Here is a 25,731-nt window from a genome sequence, read left to right on the forward strand (position 1 = left end):
TTACCCTGTCAAGCTCTCGCAACCGGGGATAATTGTTCTTCCATTCAGTCTCAAGATTGAAACGTGTGGCTGCAAAAATCAGAAACAAGGCCTTCATTTTTTTAATTGTCTATATGCAGTTCGTGACTATCTTCAAAGTTTAGCAGCTCCTAAAATTGCCACAAATCTTGCTTATGACAAATTCTCCAAGAATTTTAAGGGCCTCTACAAATAAACAAAGTTTTTTGTTGTCTAGGTTTAGATGTTATGCCTGCAAATTGCAGGATTCATGCACTGAAAAAATGTAGAGGAAAGAAAGCCATTCAACTTCCAGCTCTGTACAAGTCAGTCCTGGCCTGGCTGATCAGATGGTATCTTTATATAGCAAGTCATTTTAAACAACATCTGAATTCAATGGAAGAAATGTGTTCTGCCTATTAAAAAAATGAATCTTTTTTCTTTATACTTATTTACTCCTTTGGTTTTTAGAGCAAGTGGGCCCTTCACACCATGAATTATTTTTTGATGTGTTTTTGTAACGATTAACTGGGGTAATTACCAATTCATGAGAAATGGTGGTCATACTGCCCAATCATGCAAGTATTGTATGTATATTGAAGAACAAACTGTTTAACAGCAGGTAACTATTTCACTAGATTTTTGAAAAGATGTTTACCTTTAAAAGCATCTGCTTGCTGCTCCACAGACTCTCTCACCATTTTCCAAAAGCAATCTGACACAGCAAGACTTAAGTTCTTTGTTGTTACCTGGTGTGCCTTCAGCATACATGCCCTGTAAATAAAGACAGCTAGAGAAAATTCTTCTATGCATACCCACACTTTCTGGCCCCCATTTTCTCCTCAGAAGAATAAAGCTTTGTTTTTATAGCAGAGAATAACATGTGAATGTGCACTTAACCCTAATTCTAGTCTCTTACTCTAAAACATTGAAATGTAGATCATCACCAAAGCAAGGTGGGGAGCTGGGGGGTGGCGGAACCAACCCCAGAAAATCCCACCACAAATACATTTTTATTCTAGACGTTGCAGTGCAGGCACTGCAGTCCCAAAGACTGTGCAGCTTACTTTCCTGAGAAATACAAACCTATGAAATCAAAACTGCTCAATGAACTTCCAGCAGAACACACAAGCAAACCCTTTGAATACAACATTGTTGCCACAGCAAGACGGCTGACATTTAGAGGCACTGCAACTCATATTTGGACTGGATTCACTCCTTCCAGCTGTATCAAGTGCCTAGACATAGGTTGGGTACTTGGTTCTTCTAGAGCCAGTGGAGAGATACAGAAACCTCTGAAGGGACGCTCAGAACTGCAGTGGAATCAACTGCTGCCTGAAGATGTCTGTCTCTCTCCACTGACTTACAGCAAGCTTTAGAAAACCAGGCTAACCTGGTCACTTCAACAAGATACTTAATTTAAGCAGATTAAATCTCAAATAGTGTTTCCACACTGCAATCCTTTTTTTTTTTTAATTTTAAACAGAAAAACTGAGCTAACGTTTATCAACACAGGCTCATTTTAGTAAAAGGAATAAATAGCAACATACTTCAACAGCTTTGAATTTTGAAAAAATTCCTCTTCATATTCTTTAATAGATTCAATGCTTTCACTGCTGTTCCCTGGAAAAAAAAAGAGAGTGCTGCAACAGTTCCACTTAGACAGGTTTCTCTGCTATCAAGAAGAAAATAAGCAGAGCCAGAGCTCTCTCTACCTTTTCCAGTAACAACTGCAAAGTAACCCAAAGCTTTCATTGGGAAGAGTTTCCCTTCAATTATTTGCTGGATCTATGAAAATAAAGAATTAAAAAAACATAGTTAACCTTGCACAGAGACATTATTTCCTTCAGCATCTTTTTAAAGTTCCAGCTGCATCTATGCATAGACTACTATAACAAGCAGTTTGTCATGGGACTACGAGTTCTACTGATATTTAAAAGAAAAAAAAAAATATAAAAGCATAAACCAAATAAGGCATAACATAACAAAACACCAAAAAAACATGAAAAAGCCTATCCCAGAATATCTTAAAGCCTTCTCAGGAAATGGAACTTTCTCAGGTCACCTGCAAGAAAGGAATTGGTATTGCAGCGAGCTGTAACTAAGCTGTGACTGAAGTCATGTAGCTGATCACTAAAGCAAAGCCTGAGAGAGATTAAAACAATAAACACCATCCCAAAATCATGCAGAATACAGAAATAAGCACTGAAAAAACATCTAGAACAGGTAGGTGAGGTCCAGTATTTCTGACAGCATCTCAAGTATTTTTCCATATGTGACTTCAGCCATTATGAGAAAAACAGTTTCAACTCACCCTGCTTGGGCTAGCCACGTTCTTCTCCGCAAGATCAACTTTCGTCAACACAAATATCGTCCTTTTTCCTTGAGGATCCATTTGACTGACCAAGTCTGTGACAATACTGCGTTCTGCATCCACTGATCCATCTAAAATAAACAAAAACAAAGCTAGATTTTGGGACAATGTAATCTCATATGCAGTAGTGAAGATACAGTAGGCATCAAATAAGTTTCATGTTACAACTTAAAAACATTAAAATTACACTTATATTTAATTTCTGGGTACACACAGTGAAGATTTGCTTTGTTCCCGTATCATAAAAAAAAATAAGTTTGTTGTAGTTGTATAAGTTTTGAACAAGTACCAGCTTGCTCAAAATATTAAACTCTATTATTGTGTGTTGCCTCCAAAACAATTTTTGAAAATATCTTGAATTTTATTTTAATGATAAAAAACTCTTTATCAATAAGTTGCTTTTCGCCATGGATACCAAAGGTGCCTTAATTTATAAATAGACATTACACAGCATGCTATATTGCACACTATACAGATTGCCACAAATGGGAAAAAAAAAAAAAAAAAAAATCAGGAGAGTCCCTAGAGTCACATAAGAATCAGAATTAATAAATAAAAAAATTCTGCAAATTGGATAACCATGTAGACTCTTACCTTGAATACAAAGGATGATGGCATTAGGATTTTGCATGTAGGCCTTGCTGATGCTAAAGATAGTTTCCTTCGTATCTGGAGCCATACCTGATGTCACAGTCTTTAATATGTATATGGAGACGTGTATTTAAAGGAAAAAAGAAAAGAGAAAGATGTAAAAAAGAAAAACAACAGCTAGTGTTCTCACCCATAACAATACCTCACTTACATGTCTTAAAGATTTTTTTTTTTTAAATTTATTTCATACTTACACTAATGACTCCAGGTAAATCAACCAATACCATCCTCTGCAAACCAGGACCTTTCACGCTTAAGGAGATGGTCTGTGGAGTAAAATTGAAATCAAAGGTTTAAACCCACGCCTATTTTGTATGTAATTACATACACAAACACATATTTAAAGTTATATAAACACATATTTACACACACATATGCTTTAAACCAGCAACAGCCTGTAATTTTAAATAGGAAGTCCAATTTTATGTGCATGTAAGTGTGATATAAAACTGATCTTAGCAGTCCAAATACACTTTGCATAGCGCAAAATATTAAGTATACACAAACTGGATTCACCAGTCTCCCATCTGAAGAACACTTACAAAAGATATACACGTACAGATACTTGCCACTAAATATTTGACAAGTCTTACCTCAGTGCTAACAGTGCACCCTTCCTTCACACTATTTCTCATTCTGATTTCTATTTCATTTCTCAAAGCTGCAAGCTGTTTTGAGAAAAGCAAAATATCAAATATAAAACTCCTTATAATAGTGATAGAAGAAAAATCACCAACATAAGTAAAAAAGGGTACTTGGGGATCAAGATCTCTGTTTATAAATACTGTCTGAAATAACTAAATCTAGTGAACAGGGTGCTAAATGATAGATTACCTGCAAACCCCTGCATACTCCAAAAAACATCTTGGCACAAGAGCTCCTTCTACTTTTTACCCACTTCAGTGCCAGCCAAAAACCATATCAAGAGATAATATAATAACTAATACAATGCCTTGTCTCACTAAACATATTTCACTCTAATTAACAGGGGCTAACAGCCCACAAAGACACAACATTTCTCAGAATTAATAAAATTCATGTTAACTTCCAGTCACTTCTTTATACTTACATCCTCTTCCTTGGTCAGATCAAACTCCCGAGAGCTGTCTTTGAATAAAGCCACATGGTGAGGACCTTCACTGAGAGTTACCTAAATGGTAAAAGCCTTACATGAGAAAGTATGGTAAATCTATCACAGACAAACACGAGAAATAAATAGCACACGTATACTTCCCACTGCAAACATACATCTATATGGAATGCTTATTTAGCACAGGACTACTTCTAGTAGGAACTCTGTAGCAGTACACTACTCTGATAATATATATGGATCATATATAGGTCTGCAGAAATTATGTCATTGACCGTAACAACTCACTTGCTTAGTGGCCATTTTATGAACAACTGCTCACATATACTGCAACTAATGGCATAATCAGAGGCAGAACAATACAGCAAATGCTGATTCAGAGATTATGATGTTTTTTACCTTAACAGGGGAACGTGTCATCATCTCTCCAGACCCTCGAGGGAAGATGCGGGCTTGGGCGATCATTTCTAACACACTGGTTTTTCCTGCACTTTGATCTCCAACCACCACCACCTTCAGTGAAAGTTTAAACAGCCATTGGCTTTCAGCAGGACATTTTGGAAGCTTAGACAAAAGCTGACTAAGATGATGTTAATCTGTATCAACACTGGCTGCATTACATTTGACAATAAATGCATTGGTTTAAACACCGAATCCTTGAATAAATGCTAACTTTTAGCCACACAAAACAATTTACTTGTGCTTAAGACAGCACAGTCCACAAAGCACTGGACGGACCGAGCCTGCCAGGCCACCTAATGAGGAGAGGAAGGGCTTGCTGTTCTCGTGGCAGGCAGTTCTACTCTCCTTGCACAAAATCCTTCCAGTGGGTGAAACACTGAAGACTGCTCATCTGGTAGAGGCTGCTCCTGCCTGGAGAAGGCTGAATTCTGATGTAGTTGCTGCCACTTCCCCATCTTACCGGCTTCCTACAGAAGCCACCAGTGCTACAGGTGGTTGTGCAAGTGGGAGGCATTGCTGGCTCTCTCCTACAGCCACACTCAGACTGCCCAATCCCCTCCTCACGCCCCCCAACAGCAGCACCACTGTGGGGAGTTGGCCAGGGCACCTCACCTTCTCAGCTCCATAGGTACCCACAGGGAAACAACAGTCACTTTACTCTGCTGAGAAGGCTGGGGTGCCCCCACTGACACCATTTAAAATGAAAGGCTGAGTACAGCAACCATATCTGGACCTAGATAGTGTTTTATCTACAAGCCAAGGCAGACTTTACATAGTTACACCAGTTATTCTCAAAATTCTATTGTTGCATTTAAAATGGAGAACACATCTTAAGAAAAAACCCTGGAGTTACAAGAAATAGCCTAGCACTAGCTCTGGATTATTCTGGAATACAATTCAATGTTCTATTCAATCATAAGACTGGTGTTTCAGTAAAAAGCCTAGAATTTTTCATCTACTTACTCGAGGTAGGTGATCTTGAGTGTTATAACTGGCATCATAATCAGACAGGATGTCAAGTACTTCAGAATACATATCAATCAAGGATTTCTAAAAAAACAAAAGTGCAGGGAGAAAACATAGACAACAGAACAAAGACTGGGTTTCAGACTAGTTCATCTGTATAGTCTGTGAACTCATCTGTAAAAATGTTTATTCTTTCCTGATGGTTTGAAACCTGAACTGTCTATACTGCAGCACAGATCTCTGTTTTATGAAGTACTATCAACCTCCTTCCATTAAAATAAGAACTCCTTATCTTCCAGTTCCCAGAGGAAAGAGGAAGATCCATACTGGTCAGCAAGTGAAGCAGAGAGAAGCAGAAAACATCCATTTTTAGAAAGCTCGGGATGCTGGCAGACAAAACCAAAAGCATACTTAGTTCAATCTCTGTGGAATTATACAGGGCCATTACAGGATGTTTCCTGACCCTGTAACTATATTCCTATCAAACTCAGCAAGACCCATGACAAAGCACAAAACTATCAGACTGTGTGTATAAAAAGAGTTGGAAGCATATTTATTAGCAAATACAGTGACGCCACATCAAAAAACCCAACCCACATTTTCCACATACCGAGGTAAATTAATTACTTTGACCTGGTAACCCCTCTGGGCTCCCCATCTGAAGCCATTTTGAAAAGTTACATAGTTTTAAAAAAAAAAAAAAGTATAAAGGCCTTAATATGTAAAAAAAATTAGCACAGGTATCTCATAACAAATGTTAAACATTCATGTATGGATTAACAAATATAATTTATAATAGCATCATGGAAAATGTGATAAAATTATATTTCTATGCTGATTTGTAACACATAAATACCTTTAACTTTCTCTGATGAATTCCCTTGTCATCTCTTTGTAGCACCAATTTTCTTAATTCCTTGTTCTCCTTCTCTAATCGCTCAAGCATTCTTTGGTATTTGAGCTACAAAACAGTGGTGGAAATACACAATCACATGAGCAAAGTTTTACCTATGAAAAATATATTATCCTTCAGGCAAGACTTTCAAAAATATAGACACCTTTGCAACCATTAGTTTTTATTAAATTACAACACCATCAAGAGAGGACTGTTGAAATTGTTTTTTTTGGCAACACATTTTTGCTTTAAAAATTTTAATAAGACCATAATCTTTAAACCTGGGGATACATAAAAATCAATCTTTAAGCATCTTAAACAAGCATCATTTTCAAAGGAGCTACATGCGTGCAGTCAGACCAAAATTAGCGTCAGTGGGAAGTGGCTGTTCAATCAAAAAGATCACAAGGCATAAATGTGAATTTGCAAGCCTAATTTAGACCTTTTCTTCAGTATACAACCTCAGTTCAAGAAACAACTGTACCAGCTCAGTCCGGTTTAGAAGGAGATTATGACAGTCCTCTGAAGAAGAGACATGAATACCTACTCTGAAAACTCTGGCTTGGGTTTTGTGAAGCAATGTTTTTTAGAAATGTCTATTAAAAAATCCTAAGCACAGTTGTCATTGTTGTTCAAAATTTCACTTTTTGATTTGGATTTTGACAAAAGTGTACTTCAGGACACCACTCTGAACAACCTCATCCTCTTCAGTTTCTTAAAGGGATCTTTTAAATCCCAAAGAGAGGGCGGAGAAAAAGCTTTTAATCTGCCCATAGCAATTTTTGTACCAATCATAAAAACAGCTTTATCTGAAAGAACTGCTTACTGCTTCACAAAACAGATTTGATGAACACTGCATGGCTTGTATACAACTCTAGCACTTTAACTGCAATTATTTTTCTTGACAGAAGAAAACAAAAAGATACTTTGCTTCTCCTGAATGCTACTGTACTATAATCTGAATGTATCATCCCACATATCCCATACGATGTCTATTTTTCCTCTTGGACCTCTGATATTTGGTCAGCAAATACATCTAAAAGCTTCTTTACTAGAAATGACGTTTCCTAGATTAAGGGATTAAAATGTAACTCCTTAATAAATAAAATAATTTCCTTTCTGCAACACTTGCCATTTAAACATACAAGACATCACAGATATATTTAGTAGCACTGAAGTTCTAAAAGAGAACTGTAGAATATTAGGAGTAAAGTTAGCATGCACAACATGTTAAAAACTGGAATATCACCATTGCATTTACATAACACTCTTGTGCTAACTTTACATTTCAGGAATATAAAGCATTGAAGACAAGGAAGGTATTCTGGGAAAGTATGATTACACATTTTCCCTATCACACTCCCCTCTTGCACACTGTCAGTCACTGTCAGAGACAGAACAGACTTGACTGACCTCCAGTCTATACCCGTAGTCTGTATTGATAAACTCGAAGATTAAAAGAAGCACTGGATTTTTCCCAAATATCCTGTATTTCAGGTGTGCTTTTGTCTAGTAAATCTGAGTCTGCTGCACATAAATCTCTACTTCAGATATCAGGAACTCAGAGAAGTTACCTGAGTGCGCAGAAGTTCTTCCTGAAGTTGATCAATCTTCTCTTTGTCAGAAACCTACAAAGAAAAACAATCATGGCTACTAACACATTGTTTAGTTTATCCACTGCAAGTAATGAAATCACAAACTGAAAGCATCATGTCACATAAGACAACTGACTTTACATGCATTTTAAAGCAAGTAAAATTCTTCAATTAGCATTTGAGATTTTACGCTGATGGAAAGTTCCATCTGCAACAGCAGGTTCACATCAAAAAAAAAGTCTAAATTCCAGTACATGCAAATACAAACATTAACCCTTCAAGACTTAATACTAGGAAAGTGGGCTTAGGGAAAAGCAAAACTCTATATGGTGCTCAGAGTCTTCTGGCCACTGTCCTAAGTGTAAAATTAGCTGTCAAGCTCTCAGGACCTCGTGTGTTCATTTCCTGAATTAGCATGATCTTAATGGGATACAATCACTAAAACATCTGCTTGCTACAGAAACCACTTTCATGTGAGTATTCACTATTTCTGAAGCTTCAAGGGGATTCTTATTTCATATTTGTTTTTCAGAATTATAAACCTAAACTTGCACGCACAACTTCATAGACTGCAGTCAGTCAGGACAGTCCTGAAGGGTTCTTTTAGAATTACTTAAGTTACATTAAAACCTGGAAAAATCAGGATATTATAATACAAAACATTTTTAAGTTCAAGGCATAAATGTAACAAGATTAGGCAATTAGAGCCATTCTTAGTCAAATATTCTTAAAATAGGTTCATCAAGATGTAATAAACAGTTGTTCAAAACAATCCCTTTTTAATAACACAAAAAGCAAGGCAAAAGCATAAATGGTGCAATACAAATTCATATGCTGTAAATATTTACAAACAACAAATTCTAATGGTTGACTGATGAAATATTAATTTTTTTAAATATTATAAACTAATTACTGAAAGAATGATATAGGTAAAAGCTTCAATATTTAAATATAGCTCATTAATAGAGCTCACGTGACATTTACAAGTTGAGTTAACTTCGTACCAGAAAGAGCCTATTATCTCACATGCAGAGGGCAGTTGTCATTTAGACACAAATCAATTTAGTTACTATAATTTCACACCAGTTGTTACAGATTAAACAAGAAAACTAAATCCACAGTTACTTATAGTCATTAATATTATTTGGCTACTAAACTTGTAATATACAGGATGGTGCCTGCACTTTATAGAAAGGAATCCATGCTGACACTTCCATCTATACCCAGTTATTTTCTTATTCACAAACAGCAAAGAGGAATTGTTGTAAATTGATTTCCTTTTCATTTCTGTTAATTAGTTCAGTGACAGCAAAAGTGCATCAGAAACAGGGTTAGTTCAGCACACAGACAACTTGATGCTTGCAGCCGCAGGGTGGTATACGTAAATAAACATTTACACATACACAGACTTTAAACACCTCAAAGACATGAGGGGAAAGTAAAAATACAGGGCAAAGAGAATGGTGTGGAGAGTCAGAAGCAGCAAGAAAACAAAGGAAAATAAAAAGGAAAACAAAGTGTTTCCATGTGCTGCAGATTTTGAAAGCAGGTAACATTTCCCCACATTCTGCTCTTAAACAAGCAGTTCCTGAAGGTGCTTCTGGGGCCCTGATGCGCCTCTGAAACACACACTCATAGACAGAGCACCTCGAACCACAGAGCACCCTCTCTGATGTACAGTATACTTATGTGAAACACAGTAAGTACAAATATTGCACACAGCTACATGTTGCAAGATCTGAAGCAAAGAATTATCTAGCACTAGATTATTAATTCTATCAAGGATAATTAGGTAAATTACATAAAAAATAACAAACAGCTCTAGAATGATGTATATGTTTCAGCATTGGGTTCAGGTGTGCTTTGAACATTAGTACGTACAGTATTTTGAACATGCAATTCGTAATATTGCTAAAAATTTTTTAAGTTGCCAATAAAAGCTAAAGCTATCACAACAATCTGAATTACTAAGTCATACAGCCAACCTATGATCTAGGATTTCTACTCACAAAAAATAAAACAAAAAAATTAACTATTAAAATATCTTTATATATGCACATCAATATTTGTTTAATCCAGTTCAGCAGGGTTTGTATGCCAAGATTCCTCCTTCTTTCCCCACTGCCACCATAGTCATAAGAAAACCGTAGGGCCTTTTTTAATCAAGGTTCCTGCACACAAAGGCGCAGATACCTGTTTACTAAGATTACCAGAAGCTCCTCAGAGTTACTAATTTTGCACAGCAGTTGCTTTCCAACAACCTTTGTCACACATTCTATATAATAAGCATGTGCCTCTGAAAATCCAGTACCTTTCAAAGCACAGTTACTGGTTTTGTATATTCTCTAACCAGACTAAAATAATTCTAAACTGATCATTTCCAGAAGTACTACAATGAATTCCAGAAATATAAATGAAAATATCAAGACCTAGACAAAACGCATATAAGAAGCAGCCATGCACAATGCAGCTATACAAGACTAATCAATTACACGGCTAAACATCTATCAAAAGGCTGACAAAAACCAAAATCAACAGGAAACAATTACATTTTTATTTTTAATATCCTCTCCTGATTATGAGATAGTTTTCGTTATTATTCAATTTACAACTGAAGTAGATTTAATATTGAGTAATTAAAAGCAAATGGAAGATGTGCAAGTAAATCGGCCAACAGAACTTCCAAGAGTGGAAATGAAACGATCATGTTCTCTAGGAGACAGGCAAGCAAGCCAACTCAGTAAAAAATAAACAGGCCTAGTTTATGCCCTGTCAAAAAGGACGCGCAATGACTTATTTCAATGACAGTAACAATTTCTTCTCCAAAGGAGAAACTGGATCAATGACTGGAATCTTTAAGTTATATCCTCATATCAAGGTGTTAAAGAAAATAGTTTACCATCTCTTTCAATTTGTTTCAAGCAAAAAGATGAGTGTGACAAACAAGACCCATTCCTTGCCATTAGGCACATATGCCAAAACAGCACACCTGAATGCTCAATTAAAGCGTTTCACATGCAACGGTAGTTAGACTTCCAACACTCAGAAAACACAGAGTACCTGCCTTGGAGGACAGGACAACATTTAGAAAGATAGCTCTTGCAGCTATTTCACAGCTGGGGATTTGCAGAATTAGTTGCAAGAAAAGTACTAACAAGGTAGAAATTCAAGCTATTTTTTTTTCCTGATTATGTTTAATAGACTGATACATTTTCATATATGAAATATTGTATTGCCTTTCCAGTAATTTCTACATCTTAATACATTATAAACTTCAAACTACTATTCCATACTGCATCTCTCTGAAACCATATACTATCTGACAGACTACCTTTATTGAAAAAAAAAAAAAAAGAGTAACTGAACAAATAGAGAATATTTAGACCACTGAAGACATCTTTACTCTTCTACTAAAACACACATCTGGAAGGGAATGCATGTGAGGATGTTTGTAGGACACCTATTGAGATAAAATAATCTCATATAATTGCATTTCCACCATATTTTGTTACACAATGCCTCGGTTCATAACTGAGGACAGAATACATCAGTGTTATTTTAAATTGACAGAATATTAACTAAATAAATTTGAAAAATGAAATATGAGGAAAAATGGCCTTTTTTAATCCTTTTTTTTTTAAAGTTAAAGGAATATTAACAGTTTAGAGTGGCCCATAAAAAGTAATATGTCAGGAAAGTAAAATATTTAAGTTTAAAATGCTACTATAGTTTCAGAGAACAGTGATCTAACTCTGTTGACAGACTGAAAAGCATGACAATTGCAGCTATGAAACTATGTCTAAAAGTTTAATTCACATTTACTATGTTCCTCTTTCTGTGGGAGTTATCTTCAGATGTACAAAAATTAATTTCTGTATCCAGTGCTCAATTCCAAAGCTATTGAAAAATACATGTAATCAGAAAGATGAGGACACAGCAGCAGACAGCAAAGCATTGTGGTTAGGAATTACAGGTTGTAACAGATTAGACAACTAAAATATCCCAATTTAGGAAGAATTTTCAATTCATCTCAGCTATACAATAATGAATAAAATGATCAGAGCTTAAATTAAGTAAGTAAAGTGGTGTGGAAGTGTTCAACAACCACAGCATATCAGTATAAACTGTGTTTTAAGAGGGAAAACAGACAAAGGACTAAGTTTGATGTGTACACAGTAAAGGCTGTTATTAACAACAGTATTTAATTGTCTGTGCAAAACTGTTTCTAAAGAGCTGCTATCATTTTCAGGTTGGTAACAGTATAAAGCAGGAGAAAATGTTCCCAGCGATATATCGCCAGTGAATAGCTATACTCTTACAAGATAGAGCTACAGTAAGCAAGAAAGAGTAGAGAAAATAGACTTGACATTAAATGCATTTTTAATATATGCACTTTAAACAACAGTTTTTATAAAGGCAGAGAACATACAATTTCAAAGCAACATGAAGTACCTTTCTTCTTTTAACAACATGGTTTAAATGCAACTTGGTTAAACTGAAACAGGACTATACATCTGTAGTGAAGTTGGCTGTAATAATTATTTGGGCCCATGTTTTAATTAGTTAGATTTTTCTAGCTCAAATACAGAAGGCTGAAGTATTTGATTAGTGTGAATACAGTACATATTGTCCCTTAAGCCATCACCTTTTGTTTCTGCTGGGAAGAGCCCATGTTATATTGGCCAGCAGCTCTGCGTGCTTCCTCTTCATGCTGCTGGATTTGTTGTTGTAACAGAATGAGTTCACCAAGCAGGCCCTGCCATGAGTTTGTAACAAAAAGGAGAGGAAAAATTTGGGGTGTAAGGAGAACAAAGTTAAACCAAATGGCACGACAAAGGCAGATGAAAAACAGGTATGAATGGCTCGGTTCAAACAAAAGTGAAATTTCATTAGCAAGATCTCTTGCTAGCTAGCTGGGAGCGGTTATAGCCAGCAAAATGATACATTCTGCAAATCCAGGTAGAACACAACAATAAACATTTAGCTACACTTTATAATTATATTCATCTTTAACTAAGCATCTAAATCTTAAAAAAATTAAACTATCCTGGCTTTAAAATATTCTCAAAAGTTTCAGGATTTCATTTCAATTATTCACACCAGAATTTCTTAAGTCTTGGCAATTTTTCAAAACTTAACCATGTGTGTATTTAAAGAGAGTGTTTTGGATAGTCGACACAAAGTTGTGCACAACAGCTAATAGGCTCAACTTTGTCAGCAATGTGAAAGTTCTCATTTTGTTCTTATTCCCAGCAGTGCAGACAGTTTATGAAAGACGATTTTGCCTGTTACTTAAACTTCTCAAACTAGGAGAAGCAAAATAGTTTCTAGAGCACAAGGAAAGAAAAAGCCCCCTCTCCACTTCCGTAACACACTGCAGTTTAAATTCATGCTGTCATAATCCTTCCTGATCACTCCAAAATCCCTGCAATTTGATTCTTATTCCTTCACTTATTCAGCATTTCCATGAAGCTTAGTTTTCTTCTCTTCTCCCTCCACACAAAATATTCTTGTAATAGTAAGCTTTCTTTCGTAACTGGTTTAGAGATACTAACACAACATTTACTGGAACTTTATGTACAATTTATTTCAGACAATGTAGACAAAAGTGTGAATGAACTATTTAAATAAAGCTCTTTACAAAATATTACATCTGCTAAGAAAACATTCAGTGAAATGAAAGGTTTCAAAAATGCACTTCAGGAATCAAAACAAACTCTGAAATAGAACTTTGGTGTAAGAATTCAAGACATCTACCATCAAGTTATACATTTGCTGCATGAAATACACACACAGGCATGTACACATAAGGATAAACAAAACAGGAGAAAATGGATAAAAGAAGAGAGACAATCAAATGGCCAAGTATCAACATCTGCTAAATAGTGATTTGCGTAACATTTGAAGAATAGAAAAATCTTCACATTCGTATTTTACTGAACCACTTTAAGATATGAATTTCTATATTGCCAGACTAGCATAAGCATTAGAGCCATGCCAAGAACTCAGGCAAAACAGATTTCATTTCTATACAGCAGCAAGGAGAGATAGCCTCACGGCTACAGTTAGTATTAGAGGAACAACAGTATTTTGCCATTTCGCAATCAAGGAAACTCTCAACATGACCTGACACGGTCCCTTTAAACATTACGATATGGATCAAGGAAACACAAGAAAAAACACTGAACAAAATTGGCCATGAAGGCCTCTTAGCATTTAAACAGGAACTATAACAAATCTTTGATGCCACCAAATCTGTTTAATGTGCAATTACTTTAGACATCTGATCCATGTGAGACTTACTCTATAGTATAGCATGAAAAGCTCTTTCGAACTACAGTTACTCCATTTAACAAAATGTTCAAGCAAAAAATACAGTGATTTAAAAGTCTTCTCAATAATACTTCCTTCTTTGTCTCTATCAGTCAATAATCTTACTTCCTTTATTTTCTATTTCTTACTTTCTAGGTTTGAATTAAAAAAAAAACAAGAACCTTTATGTGCTTAAATAGCACAGCACTATACACACAACACTCCGGCTGGTATGAACCAGGACACAAACAAAAATGTTTACATCTCTGTCACTGGACACTATCACTGCTCCCCCCACGCCTCCCCAGTCAATCATTCCAGTGTAAAACTGTATTTATCTTAAAGAACTTTATCTAGAAAAATCAACATTGATCAATTAATGGGATTTCAACAAACAAGTTGCTTATAAGCATCATATTATTATTTTCATTACCAAAGAACGTAAAGGGGAATAATATTAGCTGACAAACAGTGGCACAAACACTGCAAAGTTATCATGAGAAACTGGGTGCACAATAAATAGACAAAGGCAAAACAAGTGCTGACGTTACTGTATATCCTTTAAAAAAACCCCACATTATTTTACATTAAAAGTTAATATGCTATATGTCAGCTGAGCATGGCTATCTCTTTAATTTAAAAGTTCCTCAAGACTAAAGTCTTTGTGCCCCATTTTCACAAGCAACCAAAGCCTTGTCTTTTTGCACGTCTTGACTCTTTCCACTATTTCCCACTGACTTCAGTGTGATTGTTCATGAGAAAAGCTGAACCACAATAAGTCCTTGCAGGAAAAATAATTAAATGCTGAGGGATGTAAAGGGGTGAAAATGATGAGGAAGGTAAAGAGAACAATTTCTAAGAATTTGAATAAGTGTCACGATTCTGTCCAGAGTACATATAACATGAAACTGGGAATTAAGTTGGGAATGTAACGGTGCTATGAATAGAAAAACAGAAAATTATGGAAACTTTGTTTCATTTATTCTTGCAAGTTACACAATCATCGAGAATGTTTAAAAAAAAACACCATCCAAATCAAGTGATAGTCTTTATTAAAACCTCTTCTTCACCGCCCAGCAGTAGCTGCAGGGAAGAGCTGTAGAATTACCGTGCCACTTCTTACGGTGACTGAAGGTGACCCTGTGCAGGCTGAGTTAGGCAGTCTTCACGCTGCCAAATCCTCACCAGTGCATCAGGTTCTTCAAGGCACAAGATTTTATCAAAGTACCAAAGGCAGAGCAAGGACAATGTGGTTGATTTTGAGTGATTTATGTATCTGGCTTCTAAGCCCCAAATCAATACTTAAATCACATTTGTCACACCCACTTCACCACAGCTATAACCACTGTAATTTTTCTTTAAAAATGGGACTAAGCTTTGGCATTTGTTTGCTTTAATAGGAAGCTGAAACTCTTTACGAAATTTTTTTGGACATGGACAATAGTACAAGATAATTTTCTAAGGTAACACTGCCATTTCAAGTGCAAGCCTGAACTAGTCCCAGACATACAACAGAATAAAATATTTTACTACTTTATAGCTTTTATAACTATCTTCTCTCCTCTTTCTCCAAGAACAAAATTTCTTATTTAATCCAAGTAGAAGCAGATTTAAACTCCATTAATTTAAATAACTTATCTGAACACTCCAGTAATTTTAACTTCATTCTCTTTTCAAAAAATTGTAGCTTTTGTATTAAATGAGAGATTATGAGATAAAGACATCAGGATGCAAAAGGCACTACAGTCTGATTCAGTGTTTGGGACAACGTTCACTTTCTCAAAGTTATCTTGCAAGCTAATCGGTTTCTCCTTCATTCTACAGCATGTTTTTAGAGATCCCATATGAGGGCCATGCCCAGTAACAGCACTACAGAACATTCCTCCAAATGAGGAATTCCTAGATTCCTTTAGCAGTTACTCGTCTTTTCACAATGAAACAAAGAAAAGCAGCTCATCAGACACATTTAATACCATGCTATAGCACTTGATGCATTTACACAATCACAATTCTTAAACCAGTATTGGTTGGCAGTGGAAAGCACTGAATGAAAAAAGGCCATCTAACCCATTGTCTTGAAAATAATGATTTTGCTTACCAATACGCTAAGTGATCATGCTTTCTTAGGTATTCATATGCGCCTTGTTTGAAATATTACAATCAAAATTGATCATATTAATTAGCAAACCAATAGTTTCTAAGTGTAATGTAATGGATATAATTAGAATAACAAAAATTAAAACACCAGATTAAATTTTCTAATCACACTGATTTAATCTGGGCTGATATTTTCCATACCACAGCCAAAATTCTGTTGGCAATATTAAAATGCAGTTGTCACTGCATCCGAAAGAAACAGAATAATCAGTAGTAGTGATATTACCAGTATTCAGTAAAAATCTCGGTTAATTTAGTTATCAGAGACAATAAATTAAGATGGTCACTTCTTTACAGATCAATAGTAAAGTATATTTTATGCTTTGAACAGTGAAACCTGTGCTAAGCAACCACTCAGGACAAAATAAAACAATTTATACAGGCAGTTTATTGACAAAGGGGAAACAAAAAGCTAACAATTATCATGTAGAAATCCATCACTGTTCTAAAGGGAAAAAAATAGTTATAAAAAGTGAGCTTTGTACAGGTTTCACTATATATTGCCATGCAGAATTAATGTAGAATAAATGTATACATGCCTGCATATACAGAAATGTATCTTATGTAAAAACGCCGGTTATAGTTCAGACACTTTCAGTCGCAAAATACATGCATAATTTACAAATTCCCTGACATATATTGATTTCCTTCAATTTTTTAAAAGAATTTTTAAAAATATACGAAGGAAAAATGAAAAGCTTTAAAGGAATGAGCAACACGACAGTTTAGGATTTTAGTAGAAATAAGATCTACTGTTCATGAAAGCAAAACAAGTAAACTTTACCTTCTATACTTCAAGGAAAAAATGCTAAAACTTTTAGTTAACAAAATACAAAACCTTTGATTTCCAGAAGACAGTAACAAAAATGTGATGTATGCTTCATTTAAATAAAGAAAGTTAAAAGACAGACTGCTTTAAGAAACAGAAATTCTTTATTAAGGCAGCAATCCTTAAGTAAGAATCACAGCTGTGAAAATGTCAGAGATGAGGTTGCAAGCAGAAATGCTTAGAATTAACTATAAAAGCCTGAACAAACTTCAGTAATAAGCTATACGCTCAACTGCCACTGGGAACATGCCCTGAAAAATTGCAAATGCACACAATATACCTAAAATTACATTTTTATTACAAACACATTTTCTTAAGAATGCAATTCCTAAAGATTTTTATGACTGCATTGTATTTTCCATTATCATTGTACTGTTTGTATATTAAAAACAACAAAGCACACCCATTGTCAATGATAAATTCTATTCAAGCTCCTTCAAATACACATCTGCAACTAGCTATTGAAGCACTTTAAAAATGTCTTGACAACAGGTAATTTTTTTTAGTTTTGCAAGAGAGTAATTACCTTCTTGTACTGTTTGTCATTGTCATATCCCTGGTCAGTAGCTCTGAATGCTGTTTCTCCTGGAGAACCTATGACATAATTACAAAAAGTCATTATAATGTGCAAAAGGCACTTAAAAATTCTCAAACTACACCTACTATAAAATTAAAGCTTTAACCTCTATGAATTTTTAATTTAATAATATTTGAAGTTCCTATTAAAAAAAGAGATTCACCTTAAGAAACTGAAAAAGAAATTCAGTTTAAAACTCATATGAAAATTTTATACCTAATTTGTGACTCAGACTAGTTATATCACAAGGGAGTAAGCAGCTTTAGTTAGACCACTAAAGTTCTGAAAACACTGTAAAATTAATTATTTGATAAACACGAAAGGACAATACAAATTCCATTGGTATTACTGTAACCAGGAAAAAAAAAAATATTCCTTCCTACTGTAATGACATAGGTTTTCAAAACAAGCTTCTGGAAAACACCTGAAATGAAAAGCATCTGCAAAGGACTGTGGCAGAAATAACAACTATTCATCTATTCATTCTCACAGGGGAGGACCTAAGTATTTTTAAAATAGTTGGAAGGTATTTGTAATTCAATATTAAATTGCTGTAGATTGTTGTGTTTACATTGATATTCACTCCTCTTAGTACAGCGGTGTTTTAAGGGTTTGCTTTAAGGAGGCAGGTTAAGGGCAGTAAAAAGGGCTTTTACACACCTAACAACAGAAGTAGATCAGAAGATCCTATGACTTCACTAACCAAATTGTAACCTGTGAAAAATCAGCAGAAGAGGGGAAATAAAAATTATAAATACAAAACAAAATGCAAAACAAAGATGAGGGATCTTTGTCTCATTTGGAGGACCACACAATCATAAATGGCAACTGTGCCCATGTAAGTATGACAATAAATAATAGGTGACATCTCAGAATACCAGTCAATAACACCACAATTATAAACAGCCAAAATACATAGGAGATTGTAATCTACTTTTCTCTCTGTTGAACTTGATCCCTGCTTAGGTGCTTGCCGAGTTTGTAAAATAAACTAGTTCTGCCATTGACAGCGTTTTAAGAAAATGAAAATACACTTCTCGAGCACACCGATATGGAAATATTTTCAAACACACTTAGAGCAATGACTATAACACCTCACAGATACAATCTTTCATGAATAAAAATTTATGTGGTCTGATAATTATTAAGGTATATAATAAGAATAATCTTGTACTTTATTACAAGAATGAGTGCATGAAGTTTTGAGCTGTACTCATTAGCAAGCTAAATATGATGATCAAATAAGTCATTTTTAAAAAGCCCACCACCCAGAAATGTCTTAATTAAGTCTCCTGAAAAACCTGAAAATCATTAAGCCTACTACTACCTGAACACACTGAATCAGCAGGCCATCCTCTTGTCTTTTGTGAAGGATTTAGAACTCCTACCTACTCCTTTGATATGCAGCCCCTACCCAAGCTAAATCTTCAAGTGAGTCCTTCTGGAGCTGTGTCCAGATGAAAAACATCATTCAACCCAAAAGAACAGCTTTATTACAAACCTCTTATTTCACATGCTTGCAACATTAGGAACCATCATTCTTAATAATCCAGCTCCGGTAACAGCTGTGGTACTGTTACTGTCCAGTGCCACTCTCACCTTCTCCAAATTCCAGCTGGACACATCCAGCTTCTGTGGCTCACTGAAGCAATCTAGCTTTTCATCTGTTTATTTATAGAGTTGTACAAGAATTCCAGTTTTCTATTCAATGTCACATTTTGGATCTCTACACTTGCTACTAGAATTCTTGCTTTCAAAAATACATTACACTCACCTGTATCCGTAACACTTTCAGACGAGATAGTCAATGAAAAGGCATGCATTTTCAGGATCCGCTTTTTTTTAGTGTCTAAGGATGTGTCTGTAACCTCATCTTGTAATAGTTTACGTTCTCAAAATTAAGACTAAGCTGAAAAATTGTTCTCACCAGGAGAAAAAAATCCTTTCAGTGAAGTGAAGCTCTCTCCAATCTTGTCAAAGTCAGGCAGAAGTTTGGCAAGGTCATCTGCATCAGGAAGGGCTTTGATGAGTTTTTCTAGGAAAACAGTACAGTAGCTAATGAGTAGGGTTTTTTCCTGCTATTTTTGTGAACAAAAATGGCTTAGGCCATAAAACCTAGTTACTGTTTCAAGACATGGCTTTTTTTCTTTTTTTTAAATAAAGAATTATAAAGTTTCTTTCCACACACACCTCCACCCATCAGTGTTGGGAAAGATTATCAGATCTGAAAAACCAATTGTTTTTTTAGACTTTGAACTTCCTGATAAGTTGGTTGCCTCAGGTACTTTAAAATTGTCTAAAACTTATTGCTGCATTTCACCACATATCATACATTTTTCTCTCACATGTTTTGTAGAGGATGTTTTAAAATTACACAACACTAACTATGCTCACCTCTTGTACATTTGAAGCAAAGCTTATTTTTCAATTTCACAAATAAGCCAATTTTGTAATCCTTTAAAAAAATCAAAACTTATCAGCTATAAGTACTATAAAAATGTAGTGTCCACTAGCAATAAAAGCAAGAAAACATTTGTCTCGGTTATTCAACCTCTGCATTTATCTACGCAATGCTCATACATGCATGAAAATATTTTAAATTTTTTTTAAAAAACAACACCACCTTACCACCCTGCATATATAAGTAACTCAGTGCTTGTTTTCTAGAATTCTGTCTTTCTCCTGAAATATGCAAAAAAACCTACTGTAACCAGAATGGTCAGGAAAACAGTCCATATTTTTTACTTTCTTTTCTTCTATATCTTCAAGATAATTTTATAGATAGGTAGGTTCACTATTCTGCACTTTCAATTTGTCTTTTACTCATACATATTCTTTACTTACCTATTTATATTTTTTACTTGTGTCATTCATATAGAAAGAACTTTGTCCAGAAAACTACCAAAACCTGTGTAAGTTCCCTTGATCATGCTGCAACTCTCCTTTCAATAATGGGATCATATGGCCATATGAAAGGACCAAGAACATTCTCCAACAAAAGGATGAATTATGTAATATCAATGCTAAACAATATTTAAATTCTTCCTACAAACACACTGGTACAAATACCTTGGTAAGACACACACCAAACTAATAATACAAGTTCACTCAAATTACAGTTCTAAAGACACTTCTGTAGCGAGGTACCGACGACCTATGCCCTTGTGTTTAAGTTTTACATATGCTAGTCTCTAGATAGAGTAACATTTTAACTTTTTGCAGTACCGAAGTCAATATGTTCATCAAGCTCCCAAATGAAGTCAGGAACAATCCACTTATATTCATCAAGATCTGGCATCATGTCCTTCCACTGATCATATGTCTAACACAAAAAGGAAAAAAATACAGTAGAAACAGAAAAAGAAACATATGTAGAGAAGCATATGAGCAATCTATTGAAAAGTAATATCTACATATAAAACACACTAACCCACCATCTTTTAGATACGAATAATACTACCTGGACCTTTAAAAATCTATACTAGCTCTCCAAACACTGCTTTCCATATTCACTCATCTTTATTGTTATTAGTTAACCAAACAATGACATCTTGTGTTACTGTGGCTATAACAAGAACTATTGTTCTGAAGTATAGAATAACAAAGACAAAATCCATAAAAGAGCTTCCACAGATAAATACCTTCTTAGCTGTATAACCACCACCTACAGCAGATCCTAATATAAGATAGCGAACTTTGAGAAGCCTTGATGCTAGTCTAGCTAGCCAAAAGTTCCTGTGGAACTGGTATCCATATTTTACATTTAAAAGTTTTGTTTTGCGTAGGGGAAGACGATTAAGAGAAGAGAACAGCTGAATGGATATCCTCAATGGAGGTCTTTGAAATTTTGAACTTGGATAGCAGGGATGATGTATACTTCGGGAAACAAGATGCAAGTTTTGAAGTGGCGATTTTCTTTTTATTCCATAGCTGCTTTTTGCTAGACTCCGGCAGATGACACTAAAAGAAATGAACAAAAACTCTAAGTAACAGATTTCCTCAACACACCATTAACTCAATAACCTCTTTGGAAGCAACTCACATTGCATTTTAGCTGGTTACAGATAAATTACAGCATCATTTTGAATGTACAATCTCCAGCTATCATCGGTATGCTACCAGGAAAATAAAAAGCTGTAAACATCGTTAACGGGCAGACCATTTCTAGTGATTACAGAAATAAAACCTTAAATACCATTTATGAAGTCTGTTACGAATTAAATTTAACTTCGACACTAGATTAAGGCAAGTAACACGTTTGTGGTAAAACACAGTTTGGGCAAACAGGAGCTAAGAGTCTACAGACGACTATGATCAACTTGCAACATAAAAGACAACTTGACAGTTTTGTCTATCTTGTTATTAAAATCAAACTTATAGCGAACAGTAAGTTTGTAGAGGATTTTCAGACTTCAGAAAAACAATACATAGACAAAATTTCTTCACAAAATACGTATGTCCTTTTTTGGCAAAGCAGATTCTCTTTTGGACTTGAAGCATATACTTAATGACATCTTTCAGGTCCTTTCAGGATTACAGCTTTATTGTTTTGTCTTAAGTCATTCATAGACAAGATAACTTCTGGAGATGGCTGCACCATGTTTGTTGAAGACTCCAAGAAAGTAATTCAGATTTATGTAAGAGGAAAAATTTCATTCTGAAAGATTTTACACTGAAAGCAGCTCAGCCATGAAAAGCACATGTTAAAACACAGGAACTTATCAAACTTGCCTATGTTAAAACAAACGCATAGATTGGAATAAAGCGCCTTGTGTATTTTCAGTTATGCTATCTGGATAATTCCACATTTTGAGCTTAGGGAAAAGACAACTGCTCTGGAAAAATCAATTTCTTCCGTGACTTTTTAGTCTCACCATGATATCAGAACGGTTAATATTAAATCATAGAATCATTAAGGTTGGAAAAGACCTCTAAGATTGTCAAGTCCAACTGTCAACCCAACACCACCATGCCTGCTAAACCATGTCCTGAAGTGCAATATCTACATGTTTTTTGAACACCTCCAGGGATGGGGACACAACCACCTCCCTGGGCAGCCTATTCCAATGTCTGACAACTCTTTCAGTAAATCATTTTTTCCTAAGATCCAATCTAAATCTCCCTTGACGGAACTTGAGGCCATTGCCTCTCGTCCTATCAGTAGTTAGTTGGGAGAAGAGACCAACACCTGTCTGACTACAACCTCCTTTCAGGTAGCTGTAGAGAGCAACGAGGTCCCCCCTCAGCCTCCTCTTCTCCTGACTAAACAGTCCCAGCTGCCTTCGCCGCTCCTCATAAGACTTGTTCTCCAGACCCTTTGCCAGCTTTGTTGCCTTCTCTGGAAACGCTCCAGCACCTCAATGTCCTGCTTGTAGTGAGGGGCCCAAAACTGAACACAGTACTCGAGGTGCGGCCTCGTCAGTGCCGAGTACAGGGGGATGATCCCTGCCCTACTGCTGCTGGCCACACTATTCCTGATAAAACCCAGGATGCCGCTGGCCTTCTTGGTCACCTGGGCACACTGCTGGCTCATGTTCAGCCGCTGTCAACCAGCATCCCAAGGTCCTTTTCCGCCAGGCAGCTTTCCAGCCACTCCTCCCCAAGCCTGTAGTGTTGCATGGGGTTGTTGTGACCCGAATGCAGGACCTGGCACTTGGCCTTGTTGAACTTCATACAGCTCGCCTTGGCCCATTGATCCAGTCTGTCCAGATCCCTCTGCAGATCCTTCCTACCCTCAAGCACATCAACGCTCCCACCCAACTATTTCTCATCTGCAAACTTACTGAGGGAGCACTCAATCCCCTCATCCAGATCATTGATAAAGATATTAAATCACTTACTGGATGCAAAATATGAGTGAAGTTACAGTTCTTGAAATTAATGCTTGTCCCTTTATGCTTTCTTTCAGGATTTGCAACATTATCAAGTGCATTTACTTACAAAGGGGACAATTACAAAAGAAGAAAGTGCATCACACCACTGAGAAGGCAAGTTATTTATTCTGTAATCCTAAATAATTCTTAAAGAGGATAAGTGAATCATATGAAATGGAAAACATTACAGCATTTTCTAATAACATGCTCTATAATCCGTACAGTTCTTTGCCTTGAGATTTTCCATGCACTAGAGATAACATTGTCTATGACAGGCCAGTTCAAAAAATCCTCTGCTAGGGCAAACTTTCTGCACAGACAGGTTATATACACTTCTAAGAGATACGACTGCGAAGCAGTCTTTCAAATGTAACCCAGCAAAAGGCACCGTTGTATTTTCTTTCTCATTCAGCCGCAGACAACGCTTGTTCTCCTACTGCTGCTCCCAAATCTGCCAAGGGACATTGTGAGACTACCGGCCGCTCAGTTTCACCGCTCCTGTCTGGAATCATGTAGAAGAACGGTGAAAAACAAGAGGAGCGTGGGGCAGCTGCTGCGGAGGGCCAACGTCTGGACACGGAGGCGGCCCGACCTCCCCGGGGCGCGAATGCGGAGACGCAACTCCCTCCCACAGCGCACCCCCGGGTGCCGGGGGAGCAGGAGCATGGGCAGTTCCCCCGCCGGGGAGCAGCAGCTCAGGCTCACCCCTGCGCCATTCCCAGCCCCGACCCGCCGGGCGGCTCCGGCCTCCCCCGCCGGCAGCTCGCTTCCCGCGGGCGCCCCGGGCCTGCTCAGCCGGGACAGGTGTTACAACCGGCACCGCGCCCGGGGCAGAGGCCCCGCAGTCGGCAGAGGGGTGAGAGGGCGGCGGCTCCGGCGGCCACTCACTCCGCACAGGCGCCGCGCCCCGGGGGCCGGGCCCGCCGGCGGCCCGCACCGCCCGCCCTAACCCCTGCCGCGGGCCGCCCCACTCACCAAGCCGCCGCCGACCGCGTCCGCCACATCCTAACGGCCGGGAGGGGCCCGGAGGAGCCGCACGCACCACGGCCGCCGGCCCGGGCTCCGCCGCCGCGCCTGGCGCCCCGGGCAAGGGCAGCTGGAGCCGCCGGAGCCGCGGGCTGACAGGGCTGCCGCCACCTCCGGGCACCGCGGTCCGCTGCAGCCGGCCCGGCTGGAAACCGCGCCTCCCCGCGCAAAGGTTCCGGGCGCGGCGGCGGCGAGGGAGTCTTTTGAGGGAGCACCGCTGGGGCCTCCGCAGCCGAGGAGCGGAGGGGCGGGGAGGTGATGGCTCCTCCACAGCCGGGCCTTGTGTCCCCTCACGCCCCAGCGGCGGCAGGACCAGGCCCCAGCGCTTCACCCCTCTGCCCCGGGGCTGGCCCAGGGCACTCCCGGCACCCTCAGCGCGGCCTGCCCTCAGCTCCGCGGCCTGGCCCGGCGGGTCGGGGCGGGAGAGGGCGGCGAGGCCCAGCCCCGTGTGGAGGCCTGTGGTTGTACCAGGGTTTTCGAAGCCGCTTGAGTGATTCCCCGATGAGTTCCCGGTTGTTGTTGCGCTGAAGAAGTGTGTGAAATGGGTGGCAGCGCTGCCTTGAAAGCTGGAAAACACAAGGCGCGTCCAAATGGGCTTCTGTGAGTTGTTGGGTTGTTGGCAGGTTTTTGCCAGCAGGACCACGTGGAATCGGGAGGTAGAGAAGGAACTGGGAGAATTCAGCAGATCTGTCCACCTGCCCTGCGAGGGAATCGCCTCTAGTTATGTCATTTCTGAGAGGTGCATGCCTCACCCGTCCATAAAGACCTCAGGCATTGGAGTGTTCACCTGGCAATGCCCGTGCTTGCTGACATTAATAGAAAGTTTTCCCTCATGCCTGATTTGAATCTTTCTTGCAGCAAGTTAACTCTATCCACAGTGGACATGGAGAATATTATTTTCTGCATTTACATGTTTGAAAACTGTTG

The 25,731-nt window shown here is 37.6% G+C and overlaps 1 protein-coding gene across 5 annotated transcripts in view; it reads right to left on the reverse strand.

Moving 5' to 3' along the window:
* OPA1 (OPA1 mitochondrial dynamin like GTPase) overlaps positions 1-24,911 on the reverse strand; it is a 55,793-nt gene extending 30,882 nt beyond the window's left edge. For 2 of the 5 annotated variants that reach the window (XM_075418070.1, XM_075418069.1), the window contains exons 1-20: positions 24,754-24,911; positions 21,547-21,865; positions 21,131-21,227; positions 19,833-19,940; positions 18,566-18,619; positions 17,855-17,922; positions 12,676-12,786; positions 8,010-8,063; positions 6,397-6,501; positions 5,538-5,624; positions 4,512-4,625; positions 4,092-4,172; positions 3,616-3,690; positions 3,217-3,288; positions 2,966-3,065; positions 2,312-2,442; positions 1,713-1,785; positions 1,548-1,620; positions 656-771; positions 5-69 (exon numbers count right to left, since the gene is read on the reverse strand). In XM_075418070.1, the coding sequence (XP_075274185.1) occupies positions 5-69; positions 656-771; positions 1,548-1,620; positions 1,713-1,785; positions 2,312-2,442; positions 2,966-3,065; positions 3,217-3,288; positions 3,616-3,690; positions 4,092-4,172; positions 4,512-4,625; positions 5,538-5,624; positions 6,397-6,501; positions 8,010-8,063; positions 12,676-12,786; positions 17,855-17,922; positions 18,566-18,619; positions 19,833-19,940; positions 21,131-21,227; positions 21,547-21,865; positions 24,754-24,782 (1,932 nt within the window). In that variant the 5' untranslated portion in view covers positions 24,783-24,911. The remainder of the gene's footprint in view (positions 1-4; positions 70-655; positions 772-1,547; positions 1,621-1,712; positions 1,786-2,311; positions 2,443-2,965; positions 3,066-3,216; positions 3,289-3,615; positions 3,691-4,091; positions 4,173-4,511; positions 4,626-5,537; positions 5,625-6,396; positions 6,502-8,009; positions 8,064-12,675; positions 12,787-17,854; positions 17,923-18,565; positions 18,620-19,832; positions 19,941-21,130; positions 21,228-21,546; positions 21,866-24,753) is intronic. The other 3 variants (XM_075418072.1, XM_075418073.1, XM_075418074.1) reach the window with 3 other exon arrangements.
* Positions 24,912-25,731: the final 820 nt, after the last annotated feature.

This window comes from Opisthocomus hoazin, chromosome 4 (genome assembly GCF_030867145.1).
Source record: "Opisthocomus hoazin isolate bOpiHoa1 chromosome 4, bOpiHoa1.hap1, whole genome shotgun sequence".
NCBI classification, from domain to species: domain Eukaryota; kingdom Metazoa; phylum Chordata; class Aves; order Opisthocomiformes; family Opisthocomidae; genus Opisthocomus; species Opisthocomus hoazin.